This window comes from Bufo gargarizans, chromosome 11 (assembly GCF_014858855.1).
Source record: "Bufo gargarizans isolate SCDJY-AF-19 chromosome 11, ASM1485885v1, whole genome shotgun sequence".
NCBI classification, from domain to species: Eukaryota; Metazoa; Chordata; class Amphibia; order Anura; family Bufonidae; genus Bufo; species Bufo gargarizans.
The window spans coordinates 35,571,310-35,595,867 of record NC_058090.1 but is presented as its reverse complement, the minus strand read 5'-3'; the positions used below and the strand labels follow the sequence as shown (position 1 = coordinate 35,595,867).

The window sequence follows — 24,558 nt, the reverse complement described above, 5'->3', positions numbered from 1 at the left end:
CCCGCGCGCTTCAGGACTTAGCGCAGGTAATGAAATATTAAGAGCGGTCTGTTTCAGGTTTACCTGCCATGTGTGCTGGAAGCGTGCAGCCGGGAAATTAGAGGGTTTCAAAGAGTTGCTGGTGTCTGAGGCTTCGTCTGCTTCATGTATGTGCGAAAGAAAACGAGAACGCCCAGTTTTTCTGACCATCCGGTTTTATGGCTATTGTGTAATCGCTGAAAATTTGGGTGAAGGTCAGTTATAATCACCAGTATGGCTGTCTGATGTGTGAAATGCAGTCCTGTCCGGTTATGGAAGCTGGTGGTCCACCTCTATAGTAGCAGTGATGGTGGTTACTACTGGGACTAAAATGTACCTTCTGCCCCATCCAGAGGTTACTCCCCCCTTTACCCTGGTGTTTTAGGCTTTCATTCAGGGGGATTCCTTATTAGCTTCTGTATCACAGCTGCAAATCCCAGGCCGACTGTGGATCTGATGATCTGAACTCTGAGACCCCAATAACAAGACTGAGGGACCTTCTACATGTTGTCACTTCAGCCCCGATTGATCGGTGCTTGTGGGGGACGTCCAAATGGGGGACGAATGTTTATCGCCATTGTTCCGCTCTCATTCAGTTTGCATATTGTTGACAGCATATCCCCTGTTCACACCGGACAATGTGCTGCCGACAAACCATTTTTGGTGCTGCATGAAAGATCTGATCGTCCACCGGACTAGCGGTAGCTCATTTGTCTGGTGAGCGTGGTTCTCATTCACCTCCCATGTGAAAATAACGGTTATGCTGGCCATACACATAGATGTTTGCTGGTCCTCCTGACCCCTATATACATGCATGCTTGGCCCAGCTGAGCATGTATGTGTGATCAGTAGGGACAGGAGAGTAAGCTGCTGCCAGTTATCTATGGCTGCGGCTTATCTTCTCATCCTGCGTGATGACATTAAATATGCCTGACCCTTCTCGCCCCTCATATCTGCCATGGGGAATGAGGATACCCCTATACGCATTAGATGGTCATCCACACCCCTTACATTGATAGTTAATAGGGGTATTCCCATCTCAGACATTGACGGCATATCGCTAGGGTAAGCCATCAGTGTCAGATAGGTGCGGGTCCCACTAAAATCCCCAGGACGGGGGCCCTGAAGGGAAGGGGAGCACACTGCGCATGCCCAGCTTGGTCTCCATACACCGCTATGGGAGTGCTGAAAATAGTAGAGCACCACTATTTTCGGAATTCCCATAGCGGTGAAAAATGAGGCGAGTGCGGCCACCTCTCCATTCATTGCTGTGGGTGTTATAAGAAATATTTAGGGCTATCTCATAGCGTTGGATGGGGGGGTGTCCATGCTTGCTTAATGCACTCTCCATTTACCGCCAGGGGACTTCTGAATATTGTCTGTTTTTCAGAACTCCCATAGCCGTGTATGGAAACCAAACGGCGCGCCCCTTTATTCTCCTGACACATATCTAATGGTGAATATTACTTTTGGATGGGTTCCCCCTGCAAGACCCAGCATATTTGTATGGCAACCTTCCCCAGCTTTGTTAGATCTCTGAAGTCAGGTTAGTCTAGTGGCGTAGCATTATGTGAGCGGAGGTTAGTATCACGCAGGTTACCACAACATTTTTTGTATATAAAAAAAAATTGTAGTAATTTTACATAAGGTCATATTTACTAATACTTGCATTGCTTATTAAAATGTACTTGTGAATCCCAGCGTCATGTTCCTGGGGATGCGCGGTATAGTCGTGGAAGCATCTACCTAGTTAATATGTAGGATAAATTGCTTGTTCCGTCTGTGTAAAACGCGCCCCATGTATAATTCTTTTCTTTTCTCCAGGATGAATTGGACCTCTCAGACAAGCACCGAGAAGCCATGTTTGCTCTCCCAGCGGAGAAGAAATGGCAGATTTATTGCAGCAAGAAGAAGGTAAGCTTGGTGTGACCCCCAGTACTTTCCATCTTACCACCTTAACCCTGAAAAACGAAGAAGAGATTCATCAAAACCGATGCAAAGGAAAACTTGCATATAACAACCAATCAGATTCCACCTTTTATTTTCCAAAGGCACTCTGAGAAATGAATGGTGAAATCTGATTGGCTGCAATGGGCAACTAAGCCAGTGTCCCTTTGCACCAGTCTTGATGAATTTCCCCCCCTTGATTCTCTTGCGGCGTCCTCGTATAACTTTGTCTATGATATAAAGAATAGAAATGAGGTAAACCCATTTATCTGCTGGACGCCCTCCAGGTCGGAGACAGTGATCCGCTGTTTGTTGCTTTGGTTTCTGATTGGCCACAATAGAACGAGGTGCCACAGACTTTCCGGGACAATCATTGAGAAATTGATTTTTCGTAGTCTCGCCAGACCTGTGTACAGTACGGATTATATGTGATGTGTTATGTCTGCTGTGCTCCCGCTCCAGATGACGCCAACAAAAAAATTAGAAAAATCGTTCTCCTTGTCTCCACTTGCAAACTACTTAACTGCTTAAAGGGGTTGTTCAGTTTTCCAATATTAATGACCAGGGATAGCTCATCAATATCACATCGGTGGGAGTCCGACTCTTGGCAACCCTGCCGATCAGCTTTTTATAGAGGCTGTGACGTTCATACTAGCGTTTTGTCTTCATCGTTTACCTAAAAGCTGTCGACAGTGCAGCGGCGGTGTAGTGTAACTACCACTGCCCCGTCCCATTCAAGTGAATGTTACTTGTTTTCAATCATTTGTCCTAACCGGTTTATAAATCCCCCATGTAGTTTAAATTCTGCCACCACCAGAGGGAGCAAGGGTGCTTACTGCATACTGTTTATACATTGAATTTAGTAGTAAAACAGTATTTATTAGCACCTATGCTCCACCTAGTGGAGGCTGCAGGCAGGCAGAATTTTAGCATTAAAAGGGTTGTTCCCAAGAGTTTGAGATTGATGGCCCAAGGTGAATGGAGAGAGCACTGCATATGCACGGCCATCTCTCCATTCACCGCAATGGGACTGCCAATATGCCATCAATGTCTGAGATGACAAAAACCCTTTAGTATTAGTTCTTTGTGAGGAAAAAAAGAAGACTAGCTTCCTAAGATTGACCAGACCCCAGGCTAGCTTCCCAAGATTGGCCAGACCCCAGGCTAGCTTCACCAGCAATCAGGCTAGTCCCTTAAGATTAGCCATACCCTAGGCTAGCTTCCTAAAATTAGCCATACCCCAGGCTAGCTTCCCAAGATTGGCCAGACCCCAGGCTAGCTTCCCAAGATTGGCCAGACGCCAGGCTAGCTTCCCAAGATTGGCCAGACCCCAGGCTAGCTTCCCAAGATTGGCCAGACCCCAGGCTAGCTTCCCAAGATTGGCCAGACCCCAGGCTAGCTTCCCAAGATTGGCCAGACCCCAGGCTAGCTTCCCAAGATTGGCCAGACCCCAGGCTAGCTTCCCAAGATTGGCCAGACCCCAGGCTAGCTTCCCAAGATTGGCCAGACCCCAGGCTAGCTTCCCAAGATTGGCCAGACCCCAGGCTAGCTTCCCAAGATTGGCCAGACCCCAGGCTAGCTTCCCAAGATTGGCCAGACCCCAGGCTAGCTTCCCAAGATTGGCCAGACCCCAGGCTAGCTTCACCAGCAATCAGGCTAGTCCCTTAAGATTGGCCAGAGCCCAGGCTAGTCCGGTAAATTAATCATATCCCAGATCAAGGTAATCTTCACTTCCTGGGGCCACCACGTAACATTAGCACTTGTGCCATTCCTGGTAGATGCTTTAGAGGAGACCCTTTCCTCCTCCTGTGTGTACATTGTGGCAGGTCTGTGGGGTCCAGACAACTGGGGTCCCAGTTCTGGGTTCGGACATAGTCTGCCAGTTGAGTACCCCGGGTGTAGGCAGTGTGCCCATATACAGATCTTGATATCTGATCGCTGGCACATCTGTGTAATACTCTACGTAAAGAATTAATTAAATGGAGCAGCTTTGTAGGAGTATTTTGTTTAATGCTCCTTCAGATGTGAGTGTCCTCTATAGACGGTGCCTTTTGTGTTTCCAGCAGACCATCACTCCGGGACAATGTGTCGGCCATATTTCCCTTTTTCTAATGAATCGCGGTTCTTAGATGTTCACTTGGAGAATTACATAATTATTCTTGCTTTTTATTTTAAATGTAAACCAGTTGTGACAACTCATTAAAAGACTACGGCTTGTCTGTCTTCTGCAGGGCTTCCAAGGGCATCTTTTCATCTTCAAGGCCTCCTTGTCTTTAGTTTATATATAGAAAATCTCAGCCCGGCTTTAATTCATGTATAGCGGTTTTAAATTTGGTCACGGGGGTTGTGGGGGGCGGATGGCGGTCAGGGCAGTTCTTGCCTCCATGCTTCTCATCCATCCGCCTGCTCTTTGGATGGGATTTGCAGATTTCTTTGTGTAGACCGTGTATAGATAACATATATTAAAAGCTTTTTTTTTTTTTTTTTTTTCTTTAGGACCAAGAAGAAGATAAAAGTGCTACAAGCTGGCCCGAGTTCTACATTGACGAACTCAATTCCATGGCTGCTGTAAGTATAACGAGGCAGATTGTGCCTACAGGAATCCCCCATTATTTGTAATGTTCTAGATGGATTTTGGGCAATTGCCAGGATGAGAGCGAACTCTGGTCCTGGCAGTTTAACCACTTAGATGCCGCTGTTAACAACAACTGCGGCTTGTAAGGTGTTTGAAGAAAGGAGAGGGTATCCTCTGTCTGTCCATCAGCTGACAAAAGGCAATCGTGTCCGCCATATGTATCTGCATGACCTACTAGGTTGCCTGTCAGTGTAACATTGACCGGCAATAATACTTTGAATTACAAGAAAAAATAAATAAATAACTACCCCCCAAAGACTATAAACACATTTTTAATTAAAGGGGTCTTTGGGGATTTTGATATTGATGGCCCATCCTCAGGCTAGGTTATCAATATCAGATCAGCACGGGTCCGACTCCTGGAAACCCTGCCGATCAGCCGTTTGAAGAAACCGGCACTGCGGCCTCTTCCTAGGCATGTGATGTCATGTGGCCTACACACAGTTCAGCGCCATTCTGAGCTGAACTACAATACCAAGCACAGCCACTATCCAATGGACAGCGCTGTGCTTGGTGAGCCGCTCATGACCAATTCAGCAAATTACTGGCTTCAATGGCATAAAGCCTCTTAGAACAGCGATTGGCTGCAGCAGTCCTGTGTCGTGAATGGGCATATCAGCGCTGCAGTCTTGCAAACAAATTGGGAGGATCAGAGCGGTGGCGCATGAGTAGTGGTGGTTTGAATGTGCAGGAGGGCAGACCTTTTTTAGTTCAGGCAACCCCTTTAAGGCCTCGAATAGCGCAGTGTTAAAGGAACACTCCAGGCAAGAACCTCTACTTTATTTTTGGTGAATGAGATGAAGAGCACTGAAGAACTTCTGCATCCCCCCCACCCCTTCAGGCCGTGCGTTAGGCATAACGCAGAGTATCCGTTTTGCCTGAAGTGTTCCTTTAATTGAGCAATCGTGTCTGCAGATGCCGCTGTTCTCTGATATTCATTAGTTAAGTCAATGCGTCCATCCAGCTCACCCCTTCCTACATGTTTGGAAATCATGTCACCGCTTATCAGTCGCACACTACAGCCTTGTCTATGCGCTCGCCTTTATCTCGGGCTGTTGAATGGGAGTCAGTGATAACATTTATTTGGGAGGGTGTGAATGAGGCGATGGTGCCGCTGCACAGCTGTCAAGCAGCCGCAGTGTGGAAATCTGCCAGGTGCATACTCCAGATAGAAGAAATATCTCCCGCCATCTCTCCAGACAAACGGAGCAAATCTAGGATCTTCTGAAAAGAGCAGTTGTTTCATCCTCTCCCGGCCAAGAGTCTTGCGAGGGGTTTGCTGCGGACAGCTGAGATTCTTTTTGTGTAAAGTCAATGGGCTGAAGAGACAGAGTCCTGTTAGGAAGACTCCTGGGGTGAAATAAGAATCTATTGTTCTCGAAAGTGTGCCCATCGGGAATGTTGTTCCATTGGCGCCTACGGATAACATTTCACTACCATCATCATGTCAGAGAGACCATTCCAAATGAAAATCTGTATCACAAGCAGTGGGACTCCAGCTTTCTCCGCTAGCATACTGGGCGTTGAAATAAATGGTCCGCCTTGTAATACATGAAAGAGCGGAGCCTCACAGAGCGAGAGGCGCTCTTTAAGTGTACCACCAATTACAAGCAATTTCCCGTAAATCAATGGCACATTTGAATATAAGAAACTTTTAAAAATGTATCTTCTTTATAGAAAAATGCCTCTTTATCCACTTATCTGCTCCCTTTCCCCATCACCTACTGCATTAATCATTCACTCTAAGTTAAAGGGCTATTCCAGTTGTTTAAAGTTATCACCTATCCACAGGATAAGGGATAACTATCAGATTGGTAGGGGTCCTACCGCTGATCATAGGAACAGGGTCCTCGTATCCCCTGCAGCTCCTCTGAAAAGAGCAGAATGGCCGGTCGCACAAGTGGCCATCTCCAGAACTCCCATAGAAATGAATGAAGCGGCTGCGCGCAAGTGCCACCGGCCACCCCGCTCTTTTCAGGGTTGCTGCAGAGGGTACGGTGTCCCCGTTTTTGTGATCTGATAGTGATAATGTTAACCAACTGGAGTGCCCCTTTAACTGATAAAGAATCTTGTCTTGAGAGAGACAGAGATGAGACTGATTTTCAGCATCACTGAGGTATCTGGTTACAGCTGCTGCACATAGTCCTTAGAAGGGGGAAGGAGAGAGACAGAAACCCTGCTTCTAGTATGTTTTCTTACCCTGTGCTGGGTTCACAGCTACACTGCTCATTACACCTGTATGATGCTACTGCTTTTGTATGTGTGAGAGGAATGGGGGGCAGGATCTCCTGTTCTCTGTGTGAGCTAGCAGCTAGTCTTCTGCTTCCTCCACCTACCCTCTGCATAGACTTTTGTGGGCCGCAGCTGTAACCTGATCTCTAAGGCCTCTTTCACACGGGCGTCTTATTTTTGGCCCGGATAAGAGGCGGGTGCGTTGCGGGAAAATGCGCGATTTTTCCACGCGAGTGCAAAACATTGTAATGCGTTTTGCACTCGCGTGAGAAAAATCGCGCATGTTTGTTACCCAACCCCAAATTTCTTCACAGAAGTTCGGGCTTGGGATCGGTGTTCTGAAGATTGTATTATTTTCCCTTATAACATGGTTATAAGGGAAAATAATAGCATTCTGAATACAGAATGCATAGTAAAACAGCGCTGGAGGGGTTAAAACAAAATAAAAAATAATTTAACTCCCCTTAGTCCACTTGATCGCGAAGCCCGGCATCTCCTTGTGTCTCCTTTGTTGAACAGGACCTGTGGTGAGCATTAAATACAGGCAAAGGACCTTTGATGACGTCACTCCGGTCATCACATGGTCTTTTACCATGGTAAATCACCATGGTAAAAGATCATGTGATGTACCATTTGATGACCGGAGTGACGTCATCAAAGGTCCTTTACCTGTATTTAATGCTAACCACAGGTCCATTTCAACAAAGGAGACACAAGGAGATGCCGGGCTTCGCGATCAAGTGGCCTAAGGTGAGTTAAATTATTTTTGATTTTGTTTTAACCCCTCCAGCGCTGTTTTACTATGCATTCTGTATTCAGAATGCTATTATTTTCCCTTATAACCATGTTATAAGGGAAAATAATAATGATCGGGTCTCCATCCCGATCGTCTCCTAGAAACCGTGCGTGAAAATCGCACCGCATCCGCATTTGCTTGCGGATGCTATGCGATTTTCACGCTTCCCATTCTCTTCTATGGGGCCTGCGTCGCGTGAAAATCGGACAATATAGAGCATGCTGCGATTTTCACTCAACGCACAAGTGATGCGTGAAAATCACTGCTCATGTGCACAGCCCCATAGAAATGAATGGGTCAGGATTCAGTGCGGGTGCAATGAGTTCAACTCGCGCATCGCATCCGCACGGAATACTCGCCCGTGTGAAAGAGGCCTAAGTGAATGTGAAAAGTCACCCCTGCTTTCTATATACGTTTTTACCAATGAATTGTGAGATTTCAGTGAGTGATCAGTGTATGGGTGGGTGGGATGACAGGAATCTGATAAGTGGAGAAAGAAGCATTTTTCTGTAATTAGACTTGTTACAAAGTTTCTTACGGTTGATTGTACTGTTGATGCGGAAGTGGTTTATAATTGGAGATACACTGATAGCTATCTGCTCTGGCAAATAGACAGGGTTCCTGAGCAGGGGCTCCCCTGTGTGACATCCATGTGCTCTAATTAGACATATAGAAGTGGTCTTTGAGTCAGCCCCTTTAATGGTTGTATGTTGTATGTTGTTTTCCTTGCAAGCATGCTTTCAAAAATAGAAGTTTTTTTATTTTTAGGAAAATGAATGAAGAAAGATAAATCTAAATCCAATAAATATTTGATGTGACCACCCTTAACCTTCAAAACAGCATCAGTTCTTCTAGGAAAGATAGACTTACGGTATATACAGTTTTTGGCACTTGGCAGAGAGGCTGTTCTTGGAGAACGGACCACAGATCTTCTGTAGATGTAGGCTTGCTCACATCCTTTGGTCTCTTCGTGTAATCCCGGACATTACTGGATGATGTTGAGAGCAGGGCTCCTGTGCAGGCCATATCATCACTTCCAGGACTCCTTGCTCTTCTTTATGTTAAAGATAGTTTTTAATGACATTGGTCGTGTGTTTGGGGTCGTTAACTATTTTTGAAAGAATTCCACAACTGCTTAAAGCTTTTGCACAGTACATTACATATACCCTAAGCATATAAAATGCAGATGTCTAACCTGTTCAACCTCTTGAATAATCAGGCCTAGCCTTTTCTTGATGAATCTGAGGTTCCCACACCATCGCTAGTGGCAAAAATGTGCTCCTTAGGCCTCATGCACACGACATAGAATGTGTGGGCAGATAAGAACCATTTGGCCCATCTAGTCTGCCCAATATACTGAATACTATGGATAGCCCCTGGCCCTATCTTATATGAAGGATGGCCATATGCCTATCCCATGCATGCTTAAACTCCTTCACCATATACGTATTGCGGTCCGCAAACCATGGATCTGTAAAACACGGATATCGGCCATGTGCATTCCACCGTTTTCTCACTCCGATCAGTAGAAATAGCTGTTCTTGTCCGCAAAATGGACAAGCATAGGACATGTTCTAGAATTTATAGAGCGACCACAGGGATGACATCCATGTGCTGTCAATTTTTTATTTTTGTGGACCCATAGACATGAAAGGGTCCATACGAGATCAGCAAAAAAATGCGGATCGGACATGGCTGCAAAATACGGTCCTGCGCTTAGTTGTCTAATAACGTGCTAATATTTACTGATTAAGGGCTCATGCACACGACTATGTATTTTGCTGTACGCAAACATGTCCGTGTTGCATGCGTTTTAGTTTTTTTTTGCAGATCCATCTTAGCACTGCCGGTCCTTGTTTGCAAAAGGACAATAATAGGACATGTTCTATTTATTTATTTATTTTGTGCGGAATGGACATCTGGACATGGAATGCACATGGAGTCGTTTATTCTTATTATTTATTTATCAACAAAAAATTTTTAAAGCCCCATTGACGTGAATAGTTCCGCATACGGAGCTGCAAAGAAAAAAAACGGAATGGATACTGTGAAAAAAATACGTTTGTGTAAATGAGCCCTAAGCTAGGGCTCGCCGTTGGTGCATCAAGCACGACCTATTACCTGATACTGCATACACTGGAATGATAGCGTGCCCGTGACTTCAGATGGGTCATGGCGAGGCGGCAGAGGCGGGAATCTCTTCCTGCATAGCTGGTTACATTTAACAGATAAGACTAATGGAAAATGGTAATTTGCCTATCAAGCAAGTCTAAATAGTGTAATCAATAGAATACACACCAAATTGTATAACGGTATGTGGCCGGCTTCATTCCATTTTCTAGGTCACGGAATCTCCGTAGGGCAGTCAGTGTCTCCATATTATAGAAACGCTTCGTGTCCTTCAGTGTACACATAACATGAGATACACACATAACATGAGTTTAGCGTCCGGCATTGACAACTCAAGTGTGGTTCCTGCAGGTTGGAAAAAAGATAAGAAGTTTTCGACACCACTTAATATAGTGTAAAAGGAATGCGCAGGGGCGAACGCTCAAGGGTGCAGCAGCAGAACCCTGCAAGGGTTAAGACGTGTGTATATGCAAGTATTGATTAATAATACTATACATTTGCATTATTTACTATGATTTGATCAGAGTTCTTAAAGGGGTTTTCCAGAACTTGAATATTGATGGCCTATCCTGGGGCTAGGCTATCAGTATCACCCCCCCTATACCGGACCACACGTACGCCAGTGGCATACATTTGGCTAATGATGGTCTATGCTTCTGGCGCATGTGGGTCACCATATTGAGACATGATGTTTACTCTCAAAAATAACACACACCGTTTTTTGGAGCCGGTTTTAAAGCACATTTCCCTTCAGGTTTTTCAGCTAAAGCCAGAAGTGGATCCAGCAGGAAGAAGTCGTCCTTATTTTATATTTCCGATTCCTTTTGGGTCCGCTTCTGGTTTGGGCTGGAAGACCGGCAGCCTCAAAAACCACCTCCAAAAAAACCTGTGTGTAGGGGTCCATTCACAAGTCCGCAAGTGTTTTGCGGTCAGCAAATTGCGCATCCGCAAAACACAGACACCGGCCATGTGTGTTCCACGTTTTGCGGACCGCACATGGCCGGCACTATAATAGAAAAGCTTTTTCTTGTCAGTGTCTGCGGACAAGAATAGGACATGTTCCTTTTTTTTTTTTTTTTTTGCGGGGCCGCGGAACGGAAGTGTAGATGCGGACACCACACTGTGTGCTTTCAGCATCTTTTCCAGCCCCGTTGAAAATTATTGGGTCCGCACCCGTTCCACAAAATTGCGGAACGGATGCGGACCCATTTTGCGGACGTGTGAATGGACCCTTACTGGACTAGAAATCAGCACTCCTAGTGAGGCAGCCTCAGCCAATGATGAGACGTGTCTGACTACCTCAGACCCCCTGTAGGCGCTGCAGATGGACTGTAGTCACCGATCACAGCTCTGCCCTAATGAAACAGAGAAAAAGCAGACAAACAGGAAAATCTGTAAGGCTTACGGAAATGGCCAAGTCAGCGATTGGCGATTTTCGGCAGTTCCATAGGAATGCGCATGTGCAGTGGCACTTTTCCACCTCTATTCTTAGTATAGGTGTGGGACGCCCCCGATGTCCAAGATGGGAAAACCCTTTTTAAAGAGGACCTCTCACCTCTCCTGAAATGTCTGTTTTAGTAACGACTTGCATTCCCCATGTCATAACACTTCCAGAGCACCTTTTCAAATAACTCAGTTGTGCCATTACTCCATTATTCCTTCTTGACGTTATAAATGGATGGCCAGCAACCTGCAAAAAGGTCCAAAAGGTGCTACTAGTTGGGGGTGCATATCTGCACCGTTGGACCTTTTTTGCAGACTACTGGCAGATTCTTAATACACTTCTAGTAGGAATAATAGAGGAACCGCACAACATAGTTATATGGAAAAGAAAATGCTCCTGAATGGTTATAACATGGGGAGAGCTGACAACAGGTTCTTTGTCAATCTCTTGAAAGGTGTATTGTGCAGGTAGAGTGCCATCGCCCTCCTGCTGCAGGCATCGCCTTGCAGAAGTCGCTATGTCGCCGTCCGTAGCAAGCGGATATAAAATACAAAGGTTGTTTTGACTTTACTTTTAGTTTACGACCTTACGAAATGTTTAGTTGAATAAAATGTAGGAAGAACACCGTTCATGTGTAAAGAAGATTTTCCATTCCTAACAGCGCAGCGCCAGGGGCATGGAAGATATCGACGACTCCGCGGCTAATGGCTGAATGGCCGGCGGATGATCTATAGGTTTCCCATGCAGCAGCTGCGTATTAGAGAGATTAAGCCTCCCTCCTCGGTGCCGGGGAGCGATGGAATAAATGACATCCCTGATCGGCCGGCCCTGCAGGGCACAGGATTGCTTTGTACCGCTGCTGACAGCTGTCCACACGTATTACCATGGGGCAAGTCACACAATACAATAGAATTCACCCCTCCCCCGCCCCGTTTTTTTGTTTTTTTATCCGCTTCAGTTGTTGAGGGCTGGATGTTTGCTATCATTTTTGCAAACTCAGACGACCTGTTGCTCTGTTTGTTTTACCATTGCAGACATGGAGGATTTCAGCTCTTGCTGGTTCTGCGGGATTGTCTGTAAATTGCGAGTTGATGAAAGGGATTTCTAAGCTTTACTTTCTATGAGCGTGGGCTTTTATATTATGTGTTTCTGTTGATTGGGAAGCACCTTCACTCCCACCAATCAGACATTGAAGGCCTATATAATCCTCCTGATATTAAATAATCGCTAATAAGCTATTAGTTTAGCTGAGTCTCCAGGTGTAATGGTAACGCCCCCATTGCTCCTAGGGCTCATTTGCATATATCATCATCATTTTCCTCAGCAATGTGGGCACATATGAACATGGGACCAACACAGATGCCTTCAGTTGCCAAACGCACATGTAACAGGTCAGCCAGTGTCATAGGGACAAATCTGCTGCCCGTACACAATGCCGCCTCGGCAGCAGGATCCGCACGTGGCTGCCCCAGTAGTAGTCAGCCGGCCCCTGTACATGCTATTTGTTTCAATGCCGTTTAGTGTATGGGCAACTGCAAAGCGGTTATTCCATAATTAATGTAAAAATGAAAATCTAGTACATGACAGTCTCTTTCTAACAAACTTGGAACCAGCCCTGTACCTCACATGGATCCAGAGATCTCCCTATTCATTGCTCTGCTGGACTTGTATCAAGCTAGTAGCTTAGAGGGAGTGTCCTTTCTTTTGGCGGCTCGGATGCGGACCCATTCACTTATATAGGGGCCGCAAAAGATGCGGACAGCTCTCAGTGTGCTGTTTGCATCCGTTGCTCCATTCCGTGGCCCGCAAAAAATAACCTGTCCTATTCTTGACCGCGCTTTGCGGACAATAGGCAGTTATATTAAAGGCTGTCCGTGCCGTTCCGCAAATTGTGGAACGCACATGGACGCAAAACACACAACGGTCATGTGCATGAGGCCTTAATTAGACACATCTACCGCAGCCCGTGCGCCTGGAGTGAAAAACTACTCCACTCCCTGAGTAAAGTAGTTTATCGCCAACATTGATGCCTGTTTCCAGGTGTAAATGTTAGTAAATTGGCCCGGGGCTGATGGCCCCCTCCCCCCCCCCCCCCCCCCCCGTGCCACTTCGTTACCACTTCCAAGTGCCGAGGACGGCCTAAAAATGCTTGTGTGACGCAATATGTTCGTAAATGTCCCCCAGCGTCTCAGACTGGGTGATAAATCTGGTGCTGGGATAGAATGTTGTCGCAAAATGACACATCTTATACCCCACCTCCTTTCCCGCCAACCTCTTCCCACTTTCTGCTATGCCCCGTCCCTTTGTCGAGCCTGTTGGAATAAAGTGTAGAAACCCTAGATGTACCAAACTGCGTCAGTTTGCTCCACATTTTAGACAGGTTTTTGGCGCCAACACATTGGTAAATCTGGGCCCTTGTCTCATGAAGATAATCCATTTCCCTGCGTACTGCTGGGGTATATGGACATCCTTAAGACGAGCCCCCCACTAGTCAGCCATTCATTTTAACGCATACTTTTCAGCTTTGTCTCATCAGCTTCCAGGGGATAACGGTTTGTGGCTCGCGTAGCAAACATTTTTGAAAGGATAGACATGTCCCTTTAAAAAAAAAAAAAAAAAAAGCCCCGCTCCCTTTTCCAACCACCTACCCTCTTTATACAGCCCCCTCACTGTGTGACACAGACCCAGCACCATACACAGCTAGAGGCTGACTTCCAGGAGGCTTCCATGACACCCAGGAAACTTGCCAACTCCGAGAGCCTCCTGTGCATCTCTGGGAAAGTTGGAGAGTATGTTTTACCGGTAATTTTTAATTTAGGAAGACAATCACTTTACATAGTTAAAGTAAACCACACCTTTGTACCTACATTAATTAAAGAATAAATGTAGGACTTTTAAGCCCCACCCCAAGCATAACCCCATTCCAACCAGAATCTGCCTCTCCTTGGCAGGGCATATATAAACCCTGCCCATGTTCAGCCCAGGATAGCCTGAATTATCCAGGATTGTCTCTGCAAATACAAATAAAAGGGAATGTGTCTTTAGAATATGACCTGTTGTTTAAATAAAGTTTTTAAAGATTTTTTGATCTTTTTACATTTCCCAATATCAATATCTATATTTGAAAATAAAATCCTGCACTTTTTGCGGAGGCCGCTAAGTCTAATGGGCGCCACTTCTTGGTCTGTACACATCACTTTGTTTCAGTTATCTCCTCATCATTACAGACAGGTTTAGAATGACAAATAGCACCCATGTGTGTAGATAACACAATATCTGCCGTTCACAATGGTCAAAGCTTTATCTACTCCTTCCTTGTACAATGACCTCTGCACAGGTCACACAGCATGCCGAGAAGACTCTCCCATAGAAGACAATGAGGTCCCCTCCTGGCCATTGTGTCTATGGACCATGGGGCTGCCGTAAAGCAATTTTGTTAATGCTGTTAAGAACAGCTCAGGCAAGATGGCCGCCCCAATAATTATGTTCAGGAAATTGCAGATTTTTTTTAATTTTAATTAGAAAAAAATAACAAATAGAAAATATATACAATACATATTCTTTTTAACTGGCAGGAAAAACATTTTTGGGTGACACATTCCCTTTAAAGTGGTTGTGCAGTCAGGATACTGATAACCTAGCCTCGGGATTGGCCATCATCAGTATCAGATTGGTGGGGGTCTGACTCCTGCCAAAATGTAGAAGTGTGCCTATGTTGTAGGCGGGGCCAAACTGGTAGCGGGCATGGCCAAGTCCAGTGGGCTTGGCTTAGGAGGTGGAGTAACAGTGCACCCCCCGATCTGATACTGATTGACTATCCTGAGGATATCCTGACCCCGCACAGCCCTGCTCTTGGGAATAAGTGGGTAGATTCGTTTTTCCCCACCTACCACAACTAGTGATGAGCGAAGCCAGCTGTGGATGCTTCATCCGAAGTCGTTTCGTTCAAAACTTTGGATTAATACTGTACGGGGATTTGTCTCCAACCGTATTAGAATGTATGGGCTCCGATGAGCCGAAGTAAATTATTCGCGAAGTTGCACGAGACTTCATTGAATAACTTCGGTAATTGATTTTGAAAGTGGAAAACACTTCGGGTTCGGCTCCAAGTTTTAAATCGGTTTTCCACTTTAATAATCAAGTATCGAAGGTATTCAACAAAGTCGCACGTGACTTTGCGAATAACTTACTAAGGCTCATCGGAGCCCATACATTCTAATACTGTAGGAGACATATCTCCGTACAGTAATAATCCGACGTTTTGAACGAAGCGACTTTGGGTGCAATATCTGAAGCTCACTTCGCTTATCTCTAGCCACAAAACACTATGGGTGAGATTTATGAAACGGTCTAGAAGAAAGACTTTGTTGTCCATCTCAGCCAGCCACGGCACAGCTTTCATTTTGGATTCTGCTCTGGAAAAATAAGAACTGCACTGTGATTGGTTGCGACGGGCAGAAGTTTCTCTCTTAGGCCTCAGGCACACGGCCGTAGTGCTCCTGTGGCCGTATTGTGGGCCGCATACGGCGGTTAAGCAATACACGGGGCCGTGTGCATTCCGCATCACGGATGCGGACCCATTCACTTGAATTGGTCCGCAAATCCGGAGATGCGGTGTGGAACGGAAGCACGGAACGGAGTGCTTCCGTAGTGTTCTATGCTTCCATTGAAATATCATTTTCAAGTGAATGGGTCCACAATCCGCAATTTGCGGTCCGCAGCACGGGTACGGAGCCCTTACGTTTGTGGGCAAGAGGCCTTACACAGTTTTCCTGAATCCCTGATCTTTGTAGCTGTAATCTATTTTCACGCAGAATCCTTTGTGCTTCCCGTCCTGCTTCCACCACCGAGGGTTAACGATACTTTCCCTCTGTGACTAAAAATTCATGTTAATCCGGATAGCATCAATCATTGCCTGCTTTCCTGTTTACAGCAGATGGTATAACCGGGCACAGAGTGCCATCCTTCTGTCCCCAAATCAGCCTCCGTCAATGCCCTGTTTTGGGGTTTTGATGATCACTAGTAAATCCTATACATTTCGTCCATTTTGATGCGTCGCTTTATGTTGGTCCTTTTTTCCCATGATGCAATAAGTAGTTAATGATCCCATTTAAACTCTTAATGAACGAGCAATTAACTTCCCCTTTTCCCATGTCGCAGAGGAGAACATTATTGGCAATGGAGAAGGAAGATGAAGAAGAGAGGAACAAATCTGTAGAGAGCTTGAAGACTGCGCTGAGGACAAAACCTATGAGGTCAGTGCAACTCTGATCTTATATTTATATTTTTTTATTGTACTTTTTTTGCTTTCATTTATTATTTTTTTTAAAAATTATAGGTCTGAATACCAACAACTAGATCTGTTTCTTGGGTTAAAACAGGATTGTGATATGATATTGGTGGATCAGAACTACATATGGGCCTTGTCCTTAGAGGGACATGATGTATATTAATGCGGCTGAATCCTAACAGATGGATGCAAAATGTGCCATGTGTTCGTGGCAGAAACCGCCATGGTTTTTCATTTTTGTATGCAGTGGATCTGCTCATCGTTTAGCCCCATTGAATGGCACTAAACCGCAAGAGGTCACCGGTTTCAGTGGTATCCGCCAAGACACTGCAGCAAGAAAGGAAATGTCCTTTCTTGGCATGGTCACAGCTATAAGCTGCAATACCAGATATGACCTGTGGAACAGAGGTGGAGCTGTTTTTGGAAGACAGTAGCCATGTTTTTTTTTATTTTTTATCCTGCACAGACCATTTAAAAACCTTTTGGGGTCATTTATTAAGACCGGCGTTTTAGACGCTGTTCTTCAAAACCCCTATATCAGGCAGTGGTTCCGCCAAAGTTATGGAGAGGTGCAGGCCTCTACATAACTTCTGCACATCCTGCGCCAGTCTAAATGTACGCTAGCTGTCTTACATTTAGACAATCTTCGCTTAATTTTTTACTGCAAGTTTCAAAGCTTACAGGACACTCTCTAGGCCAGGGCTGGCCAACCTGCGGCTCTCCAGCTGTTGTAAAACTACAATTCCCACCATGCCCTGCTGTAGGATGATAGCTGTAGGCAGTCTGGGCATGCTGGGAGTTGTAGTTTTGCAACAGCTGGAGAGCCACAGGTTGGCCATCCCTGCTCTAGGCCTTGTGCAAGGACCTGAGTGGATGGATCTGGACTCAAAGAACAGAATCCCTGTGTGATGCCCCGCCCCTGAGGGACTGCATCTGACATTACACAGCTTCATCAATTGTGTAGTTGCAGGATAGAACAAGTCTCTTGGATTCCTATTTGGAAAATGGGATTTTATTTTTATTGCTTTCTAATTTTTTCATTTTTATGTATTTTTCTGCAGGTTTGTAACCAGATTCATAGAGATGGATGGTTTAACATGCATCCTGAACTTCCTCAAAACAATGGACTATGAAATTGCAGAGTCCCAAATACATACCTCGCTCATTGGCTGCATCAAGGCGCTAATGAACAACTCTCAGGGGCGGGCTCACGTCTTGGCCCATTCGGAGAGCATTAATGTGATAGCTCAGAGTCTTGCCACGGAGAACATCAAGACTAAAGTAGCTGTGCTGGAAATAATGGGAGCGGTCTGCTTGGTCCCTGGGGGACACAAGAAAGTCCTGGAAGCAATGCTGCACTACCAGAGATACGCCAGTGAGAGGACGCGCTTCCAGGTAACACTACTACCAGTACGGTACATGATGACTTCTTTACTTTCTTACAGTGGAAATAATAATTTCAGTGGAGCAGTATCCATGAAAATGCCCCTACAGTACAATCTAGGTATCTAATAATCATGGAGACATAATCCACAGTTAGGGCCCATTCAAACACCCGGATGGTCGCTGTGCCCGTGTTGCACACCACAAATAGTGCCCCACAATACACAGGCTTTGGGCGTGTGAATCCTGTATTGCAGTGCGTACCCATTGACTTGAATGGGTCCACAATCTGCAAAATACGGAAAACGATAGGACATGTCCTATCTTTTGCTGTGCAGAAGCATGGGCCCGAAAGCCCACGGAAGCTCTCGGAGTGTTTCCATGGACTTCCAATCCGTGCCACCACTCCACAAAAGATAGGACATGTCCTATCTTTCACCGTATCTTGCGTATCGCTGACCCACAAAGTGCACACAGCCAGTGCTCATATATTGCGTACCCACTGTTTGAGGTCCGTAATACGGTCATGGAGCCCTTATGTTCGTGTGAATGAGCCCGTAAGCTGGCCATAGACCGCTGTAAAAAATACTGTGATCCCCTTTATATTTTAGCCTGTTAGATCCAAATTTGCTCCTATGGATAAATTGCGTCTTGTGTTTTTGGCAGCCACTTGTCTCCTCCTATAGTAAAAAAAATAAATAAAAAAAATGCACATTCAGCAAAACATCCATGGTTATGGTGAGATCAAAGCCAATGGTTGACAACTTGATTATTTTGAGGTTGCTTTTCGTGACCCTTCTAAAAATCAGCTGATCTTGCGGCAGCATAAAGAACCTTTTACTTAAATTGTGTTAATTCCAAATAACCTCCAACCCTTCATCTACCTGCCTGTTTTTTCACATTTCCATAGGAAGTGTTGGAATTTTTTTTTAAAGCCAATACTTGCATTGTGAGCTTATACATACATATTTTCAGACATGTTGTCCACGATTAGAGTTCTGAGGAACACAGCAGAGGATCAGACTACACCACATTTGTTCGTAGTCTGTAACCATGGAGACAGGAAGGTCTGCATAAAAGCTGTAGACACAATGATGAGCTTTTTTTTAAATCAAAGCTAGTTTTAATGTTAAAGGGGTAGTCTAGGTTTTTAACACATATGGCTACATTTATGGAATTGGATAAATTAAAAAAACAAAAAACACAAAACACCTATGCGATATCCTGGCGCTCTAACTTCAGTGATCCCCCTGAGTCGTTGCTTACTTGTTTGCACTAGCGTTCTGCCATTCCTTTAAGAGGCATTCCGTTTTGCTCCGTCCTAATACAAGTCTTTATGCAAGTATAACGGATCCGTCTGGTTTCCGTTATGCAGGACGAAAACAAAGTGCTGTCGACAGGAATTATTTGTTTTCCCATCCTGCATAACGGAAACCAGACGGATCCGTTATGCTTGCACATAGACTTGTATTAGGACGGAACCTATAACAGAATGGCAGAACGCTAGTGCGAACCCACCCTTAGCAGTGATGACATCACATATATAAACATAACTGTTGCAGCCAATCGGAGGCCTCGGCTGAGGCCAGTAATGGACTGCATCGGGAAGTACCGTAGCGACGGTCATCGCCATTTATCACTGGGGGTATTGTGATTCTAATGTGAAAAAATAAAAATAAAATTCTTACCAAGATATTGCCTCATTTTCTTCCACAAGTGAATCAAACACTTATCTCTCCCTTTCCTTTTTGGGTTTTTTAGACTTTAATTAACGACCTGGATCGAAGTACAGGAAGGTATCGTGATGAAGTCAGCCTGAAGACGGCAATTATGTCCTTTATTAATGCAGTGCTTAGCCAAGGAGCTGGGGTGGTAAGAAGATGACTCTTTATTTGGTAGAACTCCAGCTGTAAACATTGTCCATTCTAAAACTGATTGGTAACTAAAATTTGGTATTTTTCTCTTTCAAGGAAAGTTTAGATTTCCGACTTCATCTCCGATACGAATTTCTAATGTTAGGAATTCAGCCAGTAATTGATAAGCTCCGGGAACATGACAATTCTACACTTGATAGGTAAGTTATTTAACAGGTTTACTAGGTAAACATCTAGATATTGTTTGGGTTTGAAACTTACCTGTTTTTATACTTTCTTGCCTTTTTTGTTTTGCAGTGACAGTCAGTGCTTTAAAAGGGCTTTCTGGGACTTTACTACTGATGACCTAACATCAGGATAGTTCATTAGTGTCTGATCGGTGGGGGTCCGACACCCGGGACGCCTGGCACCGGCACTTGTAGTAGCGCTGCAGCCTTCTCTCGGCTCGCCAAGCACAGCGCCGTCCATTGTGTAGCGGCTGTGCTTGGTATCGCAGCTCATCCATATTAACCTCAATGGGGCTGAGCTGCTCCTAAGCCATGTGACCGATGAATGTGACATCACATGACGTATTAAAAGCTGCAAGAAGGCCACGGCACTACTGCGAGCGCCGGTGCCTTCTCAAATGGCTGATCGTGGGGGTTTCCCCCTTTGATCAGATACTGATCAGTAGTAAAGTCTCAGAAAACCTCTTTAAATATAAAGTTCCTATTGTATTTAAGATTGTGTGCATTACAAACCACATGTAAATCGCACACTACACATTTACTACGGTCTGTGGCTTTACCCTTGGGGAAAGCAGCCATCACAAAATAGGATTTTGATTTGACAGCAGCTCGTATAAGGTCTACAACCACTTAACTCCATCTGCTTCAATGGAAATTGTGTAGAACTGTCACAAGCCTTTGGTGAATAATAGATCAAAAATATATTTTGAATATACATAGAATATATAATACGTGTGTGTGTATATGTATGTGTATGTGTGTGTATGTATATATATATATATATATATATATATATATATATATATATATACTTTCCAAATAACGAGGCAGCACTTCCAGATTTCGGTGACAGGGTGAAGACAGGGGTCCTAACCCTGTCACCGAAATCTGGAAGTGCTACCTCGTTATTTGGAAAGTACGTATCGTGGAGGAGAAGCCGACCTCTGTGAGGAATTGCACCCAGTCTGACTGTGCTGCTGCGGTATTTGTGATTTTATATATATATAAATATATATATAATTTCATTTTTTCTTACTTGTAGGCATTTAGACTTTTTTGAGATGCTGAGAAATGAAGATGAACTTGAATTTGCCAAAAGATTTGACCTGGTGAGTGTCCTGACCATCTCTCATCGTTACGTGGGACTTATCGCAGCCTCTGGCTTACAATCTGTATGTTTCCTATTTGTACAGGTTCACATAGACACTAAAAGCGCAACTCAGATGTTTGAGCTGATAAGGAAGAGGTTAACGCACTCCGAATCCTATCCGCACTTTACGTCTATACTTCACCATTGCCTCCAAATGCCTTGTAAGTGCGTGAGCCGTGAATGTTCTGCTTACTGGTTGTAGATCCATCACGTGGTGCTGGCGCCAGTTCTTCCCTATGAAATTGTTATAATCTTTTAGCCTTGTTTGATTGTTAACATTACTATCTTTATAATTATTTATCCACGTAAATGAGACAAGGCTGCATCAGGGAAACCGTACATTGCACAGACTTGGGACGGATAGGGAAGACAGTATGGGCCAGGCGCCACAGCAACACTCAGTTCTGTGGGTGCTGCATGGAGGGTTATTTTTTAATGAATAAGGGTTCACTCTTGCATTAATGTATTCCATTCTAGGTCGGAATGCAAAACGAAAGCCTTTAAGAGGCATTCGGTTCTGATCTGCCCTAATAGAAGTCTATGGCCAAGCATAACTGATACGTCTGGTTTCCGTTATGCAGGATTGAAAACAAAGTCCTGTCGAATATATGGAGTAAAGAGTGACAGGGAAGGTGCATGTTGAGCCTTATCTGTGTGCATCCCTGTGCAGTTCTGCCTTAAAGTGCCTATACACTTTCCATAGCTACCCTCTAATGATAAAGATGTGACTCTGCTGACTTTGTCCCATTCTACACAGCAAAGTGAGTTAGAGCAGACACGGCTATTGTGTGAGCGAGAGGGGCCAGTGTGAAAACTAGAATATTTCTAGATCAAAGTGAAAACACAATTTATTTTTTTTTAAACATATTTATAATAAAAACATTGTCATTTACTGATTATACATTCCTAATAAAGTTTAGCAAAAAAACAACTTGGCACGAACCCTTGGACGACGCTGTTGTAGCTGTTACATATTTGCTGCGTGATGATTATTTATAGGGCTTTTCTGGTGACACTCGATGTCCATTGTTTTCTCGTTCTTCTGAGAACACGATACGTTATCTGTTGATACTTCGCTCGCTGAAGGTTATGCCCTTGTCCTCCTGAGAATATAACATTTATTTGAACGTCTTTGTCCCTTTATCCAGATAAACGAAGTGGCAATACTGTACATTACTGGCTCCTGCTGGATCGGATAGTTCAGCAAATCGTGATCCAGAACGACAAAGGGCAAGATCCTGACATCTCTCCTCTGGAAAATTTCAATGTCAGAAATGTAGTTAGAATGTAAGTAAACACAATAATAATGGTATTGTACAAGGAAAGCACATATTTCATCAGCAAGGGCAAGCAATAGCCCACGGTGTACTGTAACATCCACAGTTTGGTCATTCCTATGGTTTTTAGGCTAGGTTCACAACACAATTGGGGTCAGCAAATATCCCTGGAAATTCTCCCAACTTACATGATTTACAGGTCCAAAGACTATTATTAGCCATATGCGATATATGCATTTTTGGAGCTGAAACAAAATGTATGCAACTATATCAGTTGGGGAGGCCATATACTTTCAATATCTGTTGGCAGAACTTGTTTGGCTGACAGCTGTTCTCCCCGATTTGGCTGAGCATGCCTGTGATTTAGATGGGGGGGGAAAAAGGAATAAACAACTACTTCTCTCCCTTGGGAACATAGAATCAGGCATGTTGAATGTTACATGCCTGATCCATTTTCTCCCAAATATGCCAAATGAACATTAGCTGTATATTTTGGACACTTCAGATGATTGGCCAGTCCCCCTGAAATATGCAATTGGCTACCTTTGTTTTAGGGTCCATTCACATGTCCGTGGTGTATTGCGGATCCTGGCCGGCACCCCCCCATAGAACTGCTTATTCTTGTCCGCAATTGCGGACAAGAATAGGACATGTTTTATTTTTTTGCAGAGCCGCGTCCCGGATGTTCGGGGCCGCGCCCTGGAAATGCTGATGCGGGGAGCACATAGTGTGCTCTCCGCATCCCGTTCTGCCCCATTGAGAATGAATGGGTCCGCACCCGTTTCCGATATTGTGGAATGGGTGCGGACCCATTTGCGGAAGTCTGAATGGAGCCTTAAACTGTCTCTCTGAATGTAATTCCTGGGCATGATGTCAAGTTTAGGATTATGTTTTGGCTAATGATTTGGCCATTTTCTTACCTTACTACTTTATGAAGAAGCTTAGGGAGAGATGTGAATTTTTTAACTGAGGATGATTCTGCCATGAAGGTAAACTTACATTTGGCAATTCTGCCCTAAAGAACACAAAAACGTCTTTGCAAATATTGAGGTCCTTCATTTTCCCGTAGACATCAGAAGGTTCTCATCCGAGCATGGTCTATAGATGATAAAAGGATGTGCAGATGTCTTACCTCCTCTTGTACATCAGACCTTGTCTGTTCAGCCTTACACTGACCTATAGCAAAATTTGATTGACTATGATCTTCTTGGTTATGATGTCTCAATGTCCACACAGGCTGGTTAATGAGAATGAAGTGAAGCAGTGGAAGGAACAGGCCGAGAAGATGAGAAAAGGTAAATGTGACGTTGCTTCTGACAAATAGACGGTACATTCCTACGGGTGTGGGTATTTCACATCTGTCATGTCTGCAACAAACAGTAGATCAGAGTAGACAGAGGTGTGTTCACTGTCAGTTTGGTATCTGGAGTTTTCTTTGCCATATTTATTTAAAGGGATTCTGTCATTCACCTACCTAAGGTGCCCAAGGGGACGTCGCTTCATACAGGGTGCCCGGCTGCAGCCATCTCCATCTGGTGCCCAGCGCCGCCTTCCCAATTTAAATCGCCACCTTCCTTACCTCAGCCCCGCCTCCGCAATCGTCCGGTCCCTCAGGTTATGCCTAGTGCGCACGCACGGGATCTGGCAGAGGGACCGGACAATTGCGGAGGCGGGCACCAGACGGAGATGGCTGCAGCCTGGCACCCTGTATGAAGCGACGTCCCCTTGGGCACCTTTAGGTAGGTGAATGACAGGTTATAAAAACCTGTTTTATGTGCTAATAGAGCCACAGGCACATTTAATAAGTACAGTTTCGGATTCATGCTATTTGGACGGACCTGGCCATATGTTTAGGTTATAGGTCTAAAATGTCATGACAGAATCCCTTTAATGGGAGTCCCTCACTGATCATCATGAAAGTACAATACTGTTTTTAATGCACACTGTTTGGGTGCTTTGTGGCGGTAGAACGAGGGCCACTACTGAGAGGTATATTACTTAGGCTGCAATTGGGCTACAGTCACAGTTTTGGTCTAAGCTTATAAACAAGACCAAGATCGTGGCACTAGCTCTGATACCTTGCAAGATACAGCCCTTAAAATGGGTCCCAGTGAAAGCTGTAAAAAAAACGGCAGCTTTTACTTCTAACCTGATT

General features: G+C 44.7%; 1 protein-coding gene across 2 annotated transcripts in view; it reads left to right on the top strand.

The window, feature by feature from the left end:
• The window catches only part of DAAM1 (dishevelled associated activator of morphogenesis 1), a 176,156-nt gene that overhangs the window by 105,772 nt on the left and 45,826 nt on the right, over positions 1-24,558 (top strand). For both annotated transcript variants that reach the window (XM_044272211.1, XM_044272212.1), the window contains 10 exons: positions 1,843-1,932; positions 4,462-4,533; positions 16,363-16,457; positions 17,554-17,887; positions 19,637-19,747; positions 19,846-19,949; positions 21,019-21,085; positions 21,170-21,287; positions 22,275-22,413; positions 23,640-23,698. In XM_044272211.1, the coding sequence (XP_044128146.1) occupies positions 1,843-1,932; positions 4,462-4,533; positions 16,363-16,457; positions 17,554-17,887; positions 19,637-19,747; positions 19,846-19,949; positions 21,019-21,085; positions 21,170-21,287; positions 22,275-22,413; positions 23,640-23,698 (1,189 nt within the window). The remainder of the gene's footprint in view (positions 1-1,842; positions 1,933-4,461; positions 4,534-16,362; positions 16,458-17,553; positions 17,888-19,636; positions 19,748-19,845; positions 19,950-21,018; positions 21,086-21,169; positions 21,288-22,274; positions 22,414-23,639; positions 23,699-24,558) is intronic.